The sequence below is a fragment of the Haplochromis burtoni genome, unplaced genomic scaffold (genome assembly GCF_018398535.1).
Source record: "Haplochromis burtoni strain Fernald_Lab_line unplaced genomic scaffold, NCSU_Asbu1 Contig_2, whole genome shotgun sequence".
NCBI lineage: Eukaryota > Metazoa > Chordata > Actinopteri > Cichliformes > Cichlidae > Haplochromis > Haplochromis burtoni.
Window position 1 is genome coordinate 246,490 of NW_024582363.1, and position 12,012 is coordinate 258,501.

Here is a 12,012-nt window from a genome sequence, read left to right on the forward strand (position 1 = left end):
ATTTCCTCCAATAAAGTCTTTTGTGGTTCACACCAGAAGGGAACTTTTCTGTCCAATTTGATAAACCGCTACGTGCCATGAGACAGACTGGAGGGAAAATGTTTCCAAGAATAGCTAAGTGTATCATATATCATGCATCGCACCATCTGTTCCGTACATTCAAAATGTTATTGCAATATTTAGAATTACAGATTATTCATGTAGGTGTAATTAACAGAGTCAAAATCCAACAAATGGGAGGAAGCTACAATTAATTCCAGACATGTTTGAGTAGAATCTATCTGGAGTAACTATTTAGGCTACAGTTGCCTGAGGGTGTACAGATGGAACAAAAAAGCTCTAATTTTATCAGTGGCAATGAATTACCCTCTATTGATCCCTCATTGCAGTATGGGGCCCTCTCAAATTAATTCTTTGGATTTCTTCTGTGAGATGGCATTACACTGAACAGATGAGGAGAACTGGGCCATATTAACTGACTGAGCTGAATAGAAAAAGGTCAACATCTGGCTCTTACAAAAGGTGCTATGCGAACTAGTTCATGCAGTGCACGGCCTTGAGGGGTTCGTATACATTTTACATAACAACATGCCGTCGTCTCCATATTTAATGGTTAACATGGCATTTCTACTCCACATTATCGGCCGGTCAGACCTCGCATCCTCAGCTAAACAAACCCACATCGGGATTGTGCTAAACATGACATTTAGAGTCAACACAGTGATGCATTATACAGCACTTCTTCATGCTGTCCTGCACTTTTGGCAGTGTGCTACATTAAATGTGTTCAGAATGCTTGTATTATGTAATAACAGTGGAAAGAATCTAAGTGCTTTTCCTGAGTTAGTGGGCAATTTGGGGTAGTAGTACTGTATTGGTACCTCTTTCTGATTCTTGGAGTTTCTACTCTTTGATATTTTAGAAAGGAATGTGTTGTTTTAAATAGCACAGTATTTGAACTGTTACTATATATCGTATAGATGGATTACTTTTCAGCTTTTCAGCAAACTGTAGCTACATACATTTGTTTTTCAGCAGCGGCAAAACATGAATCTTCTGTTCAGATTGTTTGCAACTGTTTAATGGCTGTAAGGAATAAAACATTATATATATATATATATATATTTATATATATGATATATATAAATATATATTAATATATATCATGCATATATTTTTTTTTTTTTTTTTTTTTTTTTTCTTTTCAAATAGTGGAAAGATTAGAGCATGAATAAATTTGTCGTTTGTCGAGTAACGGAATGTAGTTAGTTATTGATCATATTTATAATTTGTTAAATATCATTCATTCTTTTTTTGGCAGAAAAAAATGATTTTACTTTTCCTGCTTTCGTATATTTTGTGATCACTGTGATTCCATGTATAATATTAACTGCAGACCTGGAACCTTTTTACATTTTTGTACATTTCCGTAAACAAAAGTAATGGATCTGACTTCTTCCACCACTGATAAAAAACCAACACAGTTGCAGCTCGAATTCATCAACCTCTGACCCTTACTCCAACTGAAGTAGACTTTGCAGAAAGCAATCCGACGTACTGTGTGAAGTCTGTTCTTGCAGACGGTAGCTGACAAGCATCACAGTGACAGTATCTCCTCCCTTTCCCTCTTTGTGTCAGTCTTTCTCTCTCCCTCTACAGTCCTACTGGTACATACATAGGAGGAGAACATGTCCTATCTACCATTTGGCCTGACAACTAGGGAAATCATTAGTTCCTTCTGTAGGGCTACACTTAAGCATCAGGAGCCCAGGCCCATGGCGGGGGTGGGGGATATGTGGGAGTAGAATCTGTAGAATCTTCCTCATTAGGACACAGTGATTGTTCAAGTGATTGCCATAAAAGCTCATCTTCAGCAGGGACTGACATGTTTCCTCCTCCGCTGACAGGATAAGCAGTCCCATGCAGCCCCTGATTGGGAGTTGCGGTTGGCAAATGGAGGTGTTCAGTACTCTATGTTTATGTGTGTGTGTGTGTGTGTGTGTGTGTGTGTGTGTGTGTATACTGGCAGACATCAGAGCACACAAGTATTGCCACAGGAAAATATCTTCTGTCACCCAAGTCTTTTTTTCTGAACTGGAGCTTCAAAACATATGGATGTCTGTCTTTTCAACAACCTGACCTACAGCGGCTAAAGCCAGAGATATAATAACTTCCAGAGCCTGGATGCACTTGCTGCACATACAGACAACGTTATTTCTTCTTTGTAATAGATTTAGTTAACGTTCATGGAATAATGCAGTCGATGCTCACTTTAGTTATGAGAAGACTGGACATACACATGAGAGCAGTAGTATGTTTGCGTATTATTTGAGTTTTAGCAATGCGTTGACTCGATGCCAAGACAGATGCTAATATCGTCAATGCCATTCTTACTGAGCCAATACATAATCAACACAGACACGACAGACATTGTGGTGTAAGCTTTCCTCACCCTGTGCTCAGAATACTTGTTGTTTTCTGACACCAGTGTAGCACATAATCATCACAACTACAGTGTTGTTATCCATTATCTGTTAGTTTCCTGAATGCCACAGTCAATGTCACTGATTGTTGGTGCTGTTTTAGTTGCCCAGGCAACTCAGTTAATGACAGGGACCTGTGACAGACTTTTTTTTTTCACATAATTGTACTCTTTGATGAGAATTTGTGCACTCTAGTGTGAAGGCTGTGTACGAAGTGGGTTCCCAGGGCATTTAGAGGAGACAGTTTTGAGGATTGTTGTTGGTTATAGCTAGCTCAACTCAACCCTTCGTGAATTTAAAGTCAAAAGTGGCAGCTTCTGGGAAAATGACTGAATGTGTGACTTTTCTTTTTCAAAAGAAACACAGCATGCCTTTCTATAAAGCTTTTATTCATCTTCTGAATTTTTGTTAGGTTTCTGTGACAAGGCAACATTGCTCTACCTTGAATCTATACAATGGTTTAATGTCATTTTTAAAAAAAAGAAGAGAAAAAAATGCTTATAGAAGCTAAGAGACAAAAGATTTAACCCCATCTTAGCTCAAAATGTGTTTTAATCAGTAGTACTCATCTTTAGTGGGCATTAGTTTTTTTTCTAAATGTTTTTTTTTTTTTTTTTTTTTTTTTTAGATTATTCAGCTTCAAAACTGTCTTTGCTATCTTATGTTTGCTGGGTGGGAAACAGGGGTTAGGTGTTTGACACAGTCTATTTAATTTAGCAACTTAATTTTAATATTTTTCATTATGTTTGGTTTCTTGGTTAATTAATGAGGAAAAACAATCTGACATGCCATGTCTCAAGCATCCATGTGTACAAGGTGTTGTACAAGGCGCATCCTGACCAGCAGGGCCGTGCAGAGAGGTTTAAAGGGGCGGGTGCTCAAAGTTAAAAAGGGGCACATTGAGCCAGGCTGAATAACAACAACACACATTCATCAAGAATCTAATATGGGCAACAAGGCAAAGCAAACGTAGCCGATGCTTTATCCGATGGGTACAATGTTGCTGTTGAGGGGTTGCTGTAGATAGTGCTGGAGGGCAGGGCTGTGCTGATCTGAGACTGTAGACATTAAAAAGTCCACAGGAGAGATGGTAGCTGATTAAACAAGTGTCATGAGATAATAACAAAATGCAAAGATTGGTGACAGCGCTTGGAACCATAAGGCAACAAAAAACTGTGAGAAATAATTTAGGCTCTGCCTGTGAATCACTCTTTGCTTCTCTTCTTCCTTCCATCCCATCATTTCATATATCACTCTCCACTTGCTGTCTATCTGAGAACAAGGCACAACTTGCTATTGCAATAAACTATAATTTAATTATCCACACCTAACAACTCTTGCACTTAATCTAAATGATGACAGAAAAATGTTATAGCCCTGCCTTTAGTAGCCTCACACAGTTCCTGCTGTTTCCTCCTCATGTCCTTACCAGGCATGTCTGGACAATGTTATATCATGAGTAATATTTTTTTTAAAAATCCATCTAAATAAAACACACACATTAATAAAATAAAAAAGGACAGGTAATGTTTGTCACGATGTTGCACACACAGCATGCTCGTTTGTTTCAGTTCGTCAGCTGCAACAAGACAACGTGTACATAATAAGCTAATACTCCTGGGTGCTATACACTACAGTGTACGCTGTACACCTACTTACTGGTTTTGTCGCATCAGTCTGTGTCTCTGAGTTAACTTGTGTTTCTCCTACAGCTCCGGACCGCTAAAATGCGCGTGCTCTTTGTGAGCTCGTTCCCGGCTCGTAACCAGCGCGTTCTGCCGTCAAGGGCGATCATTGGTTAAATGTGATCATGTGACTGATGCAAGCCAGATCCTTTTATTTAGCAAAACTGTGATTAATAGTTAAATATTATTGTTGAGGGGCACAGACAGGACTCCGCACGCACACACACAAAGAAAATAATAATAATAACTTTTTTTTTGAAAAGTTGCCTCAACAAAAGGGCACTTTGGGCACCCATCAGGAAAGGGGCGGGTGCTCAAGCCCCTCTAGCCCCTCCCTCTGCACGTGCCTGCTGACCAGTACGTGAGAATCACAGACAGGCACCAATATCCATACATCTAAAATCGAATTTAAAATCAGCTTTTATGATTTAACTGTATGTGAGAAAACCACAGTATCTTATTTCGTCACATGATAATACTGTAGGTCGTTTCCAGCATGCGATGAGTTTATAGCATACAACCATGGATAAGCATTTCAGAGAGCAAGAATTAATCTCCACACTCATCACATATTAAGCCAGTACTGGGACCATAATACAATACAAACTTGTTTATTTTTAAATAAATATTTATTTATTTAAATATTTATTTATTTTTACTTAGGTTCTATTCACTTGTTTATTGAAACTATTTAAGTGTCATGAGGTTGTAGTAATTATAGCACTTCGCAGTGTGATTTTTATGGTGTGGTTTTTTTCTTAAAATATTTTGATTGCTTTATAAGTTGCATGTTTTGTTGTTGTTCTTTAAAGTAGATTTTTAGACACTTTTTATTGCATTTTTGTTTTTGAAAATGTTTAAAATTTCTTAAATACAACTCCACAAAATTATCTACACCTGTGCAAGTCCTCTGGGTTTAATAGGAGAACAGGCACAGCACAGATGTACATGGCAGTATGACTCAGTGGAGCGACCTCCAGCTTGGAATAAACATGGGCCGTAATTTTATTTGAATTTTATTTGGGGCAAGCAGGCAACAGTGGGCTTTATTTTTAAGACTCTCAGACACTGAGATGGAGGCAGGGGAAGACAGACATGAAAAGTGGTCCAGTCCTCAAGACAAAACTAGCAGACAAGCAGGATTCAGCTTGCCTCAAGGCCAAATTATGGTTCAGCGGTGGTAGCACATTTGAAGTCCCTAAGCAGTGTGTGAGCAGCTATTGCCAGCTTTCTATCTGGAGAGAGCAGGTAGTGGGGCAAATGGGGTATTATTAAAATATGTGGGGGAAGTGTCAAAAATATACAACCAGTCTTTGGGCTACTCTTCTTTAAACTGTTTTTGGTCCATCAGCCAGCCGCAGAGAAGAGTGGGATTATAGCAGACACAGTACTGAAGTGAAACAGAGTGCTAAAAACAATAAAACAGTGTCCACTGCAGCCCCTGCCTGTACTTTTATATAGAGCAAAGTGCAGTTGGATGACACCACAGAAGCACGTTTGCGTTGGTTGAAAACGTCTCTCTGTAAGCTCTCTGTGGGCATTACATATGGAAACAGACACAATCACAGTACTATAAAATCGCAGTATTGCTCTGCAGCTGATCAAAAAGGTTTTCTTTTTCTCTTTTTTTACTTTACATAAGTACAGAGTGAAGAAGTGGCGCGTCACATTGAAACAAACCAGGATTAAATCCAGGATGCTTACCTAAAAATATTTATGATTAATGAATAAACCAAAACCAATATGCTGCTAAAATAGTCAGTTTGCCTCCCGTTGCGGGAAGCACCAACATGCAGTCATATATGCTGAGCTGCAGGCTTTAGACTTCACATAAGTAGTCATGCATGGGATTTAAAAAAACAAAAAAAACAATGACAGACCATCATTAATTTGAGCTCATTTAAAGAGTTTCTCAGTGTGCAGGATGTTGCGAGGCATTTGTGTTAATGAGCTACATCATTCATGTGAAATGATGGCACAATTAGGAAAACAAAAGTGCAAGGTGTGACAATTTAAGCGAATGTGCTTTGTCAGTGTCTGCAAACAACACCTCGGAGACAGTATATGCATAAAAGCCAGGTTCTGAAAACATTGCAGGGGGTTTAGGGGTCTGTAGTCACCAACACATTTCTACCTTGCTATTCTATACCCTAAGCGTGCTCCCACAGGAACCTCTGTTGAAACGCCGTGGCAGGGAATGAAATTAAAGCTGCTGAATACAGATGTTTTGATGTATGACTGTGTACTTGGTCACGTGTGTGTGTGTGTGCATGTGTGTTTTTAAGAGACGCATAAGTTGACAAAAATACAAACTGAAAAGAAGAGTGCTGCCAGCCATGTCCCAGCTATATTGTTGGATTTGTAAATGTTGCTTCTCCTCCCTTCTGAAACTCACTCACTTTAGGATTCAAGAGGCTTATATGAAAGGTGACTTTCAAGTACAGGAAATGCTCTGTCTCTTTATAGGAGCAAAAATTAAATTCTTTGCTTCTTTTGAGTCAAAAGGCGGCTCTTTCTCTTTTTCCCTGACCTCTTTGTGTCCATACCATTGTATCCTGTGCCCTTTCAGTTGACCCTTTTAACGTGAAACAGCAGAATATTTTGCCTGCTCTTCTCAGCGCAGATATTTGAACAGCTTCATGCCGCATCGTCAAATTCATTAGTTATACTCAGCCCGTGCAATGAGTCGGATCCAACCACTCAGCCGGGCATGCAGTTCTAGTGAACTAATGAAACGGTAATTACAAAAATAATGAGAAATATGAACCATCGTCCAGTATCTTTGGGGCTAGTTTGAGAGAATGCATCATTGTGTGTAGAGTTTCCTGTTGAATTTTTAATGGATTTCTTATTTTTCCAGCGTAGTACGATGAACATTGAAAGGACATCTAACGTCTTTGTCCGGTAAATTTCATACTGTAGGGAGCAATATACCCCATAACACATGTTTGTGTGATGTATTTGTGATGTATAACGAGGAACAACCTAGACTAAGGTCCATTTCCTGTGCAACTTATAAAGTTATTGTCCCCAGCGGGCCTCATTTAGCAAAGTGTAGGCTATGCTGAGCTTTAGTATCTAGTTTCCACAGAGTACAGCAGTGCAAACAGCGCATTATGGTCATACTGTATACTTAACTGCATTTATGTGGTGAGAACTTGTAGAATCTGCTGAGCATATCAGCTTGCATTCATTAAAAGCTCTTCACACCCGGCTCCCTAAGTTTGTCTTTACACTCTGGGAAAAAAACTGAGAACTTTGTAACAAAATTGAACTTATCCTTTATTTTTCTTCTCATTTTAATTGCAGCTTCACACAGACAAGGTGGACAATGACACAGCCAGATACAGCCTTTCAGGTGAGGGGGCAGGCACCATCTTTGCCATCAATGAGAAGACAGGTGACATCCACGCGATGAAGAGGTTGGACCGCGAGGAGAAGGCTGAATACACACTAACCGCCAAAGTCACTAATGGTATTACAGGCCAGCTTCTGGAGCCCATGACTGAGTTCATCATCAAAGTCCAGGACATAAATGACAATGCACCAAAGTTCACCGAAGGCCCGTATCATGCCGCTGTTGAAGAAATGTCTGCTGTTGGTAAGTCACAATACAGACAGAGCTCATTTCTGCTCCCTGCCTCACACAGCAGCCTAATCAGTCTGTGAGATTTCCGAGACGGCTGATCTCTAATGGGCTATTGCATAAAAATAATGAGTGAATAAGAACAAGAGGAAATGAGTATGCCTATTTACACGCTTGCCTGCTATGAGTATTTTTCCACAAATGAAAATACAAGAATGATAAATCAAATCAAATCACTAGGACTTCACCCACAGCTCAGTGCTGTGACTGAACATCGAGCGTCAATGTCGACACACACTTAGGGAAGGCTCTCAACAAACAGCTCACTTACAAAGAACTAACAATATGGAAACATGAGACAGATATTAGATTGTAAAATTAAATAACTCACCACATGTGGCAAGCATGTGGTGAGTTATTAAAATTTTCATACACAATCAAAATTCTGCACAAGCTGAAAGGCACCAGTGGTACATTTCGGACAGGCTACAGCAGCATATGTAGATATTGCCTTAGGGCATAAATCTGCTATTCTCCACTTTGTGTAGGTCAGGGGCCATTTTTGGGTTAATTTTTTTTTGTGGGGGGCGGGGGTATTGCACTTTCTGTCAGTTACTGTAAAATTATTATAGCACACTATAATAGATGTTTATCCAAGGATTTAAAAGTGCAGAATATAATACTGATTGATGTTGAAAGCAATGGCAAGGAGATTAAGAGGGTGAACCTCTGTGGACTGCATTATTTTGTGTCAAAAGCATTTACAATTAGTCTTTTTTCCCATCTTTCACAACAGTAAAGCCTAACAGTCCTCAAAGTAGAAAAGGCTTGATATGGACGGCTGTTACTTCAAGATTTAAGCATTATAATAATATCATGGTTGAGAAACATGTTTGCATGTGCACCCATAAACTGTCAGTTAGCGCAACAATACTGACGGACGCCAATTGCAAGCTACTATTCCTCAAGCCCCCTCAAACTGGTACGCAAAACTTTTGCCCTTGTATGCTAATATATTCATATATTCTCCTTCTTATTTCATCCATGCATTTAAATGACCACTGCATGATGATAATGCAGCTCATCTAGGACAGACAGAAGCCTGCAAGTGGATTGTTACACTGTTTTGAGACCCTCACTACTAACCCCGGCGCAGCTGAGTCTTGTAGAAAAAAATGCTTCCATCAGTAGCAGGAAGGAGATCAGAGTGTGTCTTTATGCTGTGTTGACATTGCAGGAGTTCAGCAAGGATGCTGGGGTCCGTTGTTGGGTGGTATACACTTGTTATTGTGTTTCCTCAGTGAGCTTCCTCTTGTTACCTGTCACAAAGCTGACATAACTCGCCAGGACAGACGGTGTTAGGAGTGTAATGGAGTCTATTTGGTACACCCCATAGGATGCAGTCTTTGCATCGGGGAAAGCTATATAAATATATATTTCTGTGCAGCTTCTCATGATAACTGTATCTGACTCTTATTAGCTGTTGCTGTGGAAGCAAAAAGGAACAAAACACAATGCAAAAGTATCCATGTAAACACAAAGTAACAGTGAACTGTTCTTGTCTGAACTCTGTTACTTGATCCCTGCTGCTCAGCTTTGGATCTCAAATGAAATGTACTGTAGCTCTCCAAGGGTTTTGTCAGTGGAGTGCGGTAACAACCATAGTGATAGGGTAGAGAGCAAAGTGGTAGTTGACAGCACTCTGTGATTTGCCAGTGGGAATAATGCATAAGAAATGGAAATCGGCATCTCTTTGTTGATTGTTGTTCCCTTTTGTCACTACTGATTAATTAAACATTCATGAAGGCTCAGTTGTTAGCTTGAAAGGCTTTTCTTTTAGCAACTGGTTTCCTTCTTGTTAAGTTTTCATGTGCTGTGGTGTTATGGGGAGAATTAAGCTCTCTGGACAAACAAACAATAAGTCGTCTCGCTCGCCTCATATTCATAAATCATCGGATTCTTTACAGTAAATTAGAATTTGCACATGACTCGGTGGATTCCTGCGTTTTGAGTGGCGCATAACTAATAAAGTCCACGGGAAAGAGAGCAGAACAGAGATGAAGATGGTGAAGTCGTATGAGCAAATCTTCACAGTGACAAGAAACTGGGAAACAATAAAATGCAATATTGCACATGCTAAAAAACGTTGCATTACATTTGGTACTAAGCTGAGACAATGCTGAGTGTGCTGATGAATTTCTGCTTAGCGTGAACCCACCTGTGTCAAATAATCAAAATCTAATCCAGACCGTAACAGCCTGCTTCTCCTGACGATGTTATCCACTTACAGAGCTTGTCAGTTCCACTTCAGACTTCATCAATGTCTTCGCAGCTCCTTGCTTATCGGGAGTGTATCCACACAGTATCAGCGAGACCAGGGACAAATATCAACACCTACCTTTTATCTGTCAAGGACTATGGCTAGATAGAGAATCCTCGTACTGAATGTCACCATCCCCCATAGGAAACGGTCCCCACAGCCGCATGAGATATGTGACACGGGTCACCGAGGTCGCCATGTATCCTGTGTGCGCAGGAGCATAGAGGTTAATGGGAAATGAAGGAGAAATACCTTTTGTTCTTCCTTTAAAAAGGGCCAGTCGGATAAGACGTGTGGCTTTCTGTGACTTTTGTCTGACTTTCATTTTCCTGAATAGCTGAAAATGGAGGTGACTCACATTTTAATTGTTTAGTGAATTGTCTCTGTAGGTACAGTGGAACAATAAGATGAAGGGGAAAGCAAAGGTTTTAACTTCACTAAATCTGCCAAATCTGTCAGAACACATTTGAAACCATTAGCATAAGCTGCTAGAACTTCTGTGAGTGCATTACATTGAATTGTTTTCTAGGGGTAAAATGCTTCTACAAAATTTCTTCAAAACTGTGTTAACTGATTTTTTATTTTTTATTTTTCTGGGCTGCTCAAACCCTTTATGAATAATTCCACTTCATTTCCCATTACTGTGGCTCATACTAGCTATGAACTCTCCACCTAAAATTGATAGATTTATGATTAAGCACAATAAAAAGTGAATATCTGAGCAAATCACGTACAGCTTTCTGAAAATTAAATTTTTCCTAAACTCATGGTAAAGTTGGCAGATCACAAAAATGGGCCACTTTCAAAACTCAATTTGCTTTCGGTATCATCTTTTCTTTTCTTTTGTTCGTTCCTCTGCGTTCTGGTTTGAATGGAATCGGTTGTCAACAATAAAACGACTGCACCTGAAAACCCCCCTCCCTCAAATTTCACCTCTACCTACTGTGAACATTGTCTTATGTGGTGTCCCCTGAAAACTTTATTGTAATTCAGTTGTCTTGCGCATGACTTGTAGTCTTCCTATATTTTTGCATTTTTATTTACTTCGACATATGTGCCATATGTTACAAAATTGTTGTTTATTTCTTGATATTGTATCTTGTTGCTTGTAATTCCTTTAGGGACTATTGCTTTAACATTGTGAGCAATCTCAATTCATCACTATGAGAAACCATACCCAGAATACTCATGCTAATAAATTATCTTATAGATTTAAAAAATGTTAATAATTGCCATTTTAATAATGGATACTAAATATAATCTGGATAATTCTGTTTTTTCTGTTTTTATAATATCCTCTAATCCTCAGACAAATAGGGTGCAAATTATTATCCATTCATTTGATCCAATGAACAATATACGTAGGTATACTACCTCAGTTTCTTCATTACATTGTAACTGTTTTAGTGTCACTTGAGGGAGTTAGCTGCTTATTTTTGCAAGCCGGTCCATGATTAGAATTTTAATTCTTTCACATGGATTGCAAAGAGCTCACAAGATTAACAGATTTTGTTCTCCTGTTAATGGGGTCTTCAACTTTAAGGCCAGTACAAGCTGACAAATTCCCTTGTATGTCTGTCGACCATATGCTGGAATTATGAGGCTCTGCCACCCGTCTGCAGCTAACAAGGGGGTTGTGATGTAGTTGGAAATTACAAAATCTGCTTGAAGTGACACAACAGGTAATTAGGAGGAGGTTGCTAGACCCTCCTTCCTGTGCTAAGGGGGGGTGCAAATGACAATAATTGCCACATTGCGAAACAAACTTGCTGAAAGTTGTTTTGCCGGTTGGAACTCATGTGAGAGTTGCCCCAGGAGTGTTGGGCTGTGAGTTCGCTTCATTATCAGGGCGATTAATAAACGGGCACGTAGACAGATGGCCCATCTCCTCTTTGCATGGGCCATGCTCTGTGAAACCTCAGCAAAATGAATACCTGT

At 39.4% G+C, this 12,012-nt stretch overlaps 1 protein-coding gene across 3 annotated transcripts in view; it reads left to right on the top strand.

The window, feature by feature from the left end:
• cdh8 (cadherin 8) overlaps positions 1–12,012 on the top strand; it is a 94,361-nt gene that overhangs the window by 30,584 nt on the left and 51,765 nt on the right. For all 3 annotated transcript variants that reach the window (XM_042215715.1, XM_042215652.1, XM_005942943.2), the window contains one exon: positions 7,478–7,769. In XM_042215715.1, the coding sequence (XP_042071649.1) occupies positions 7,478–7,769 (292 nt within the window). The remainder of the gene's footprint in view (positions 1–7,477; positions 7,770–12,012) is intronic.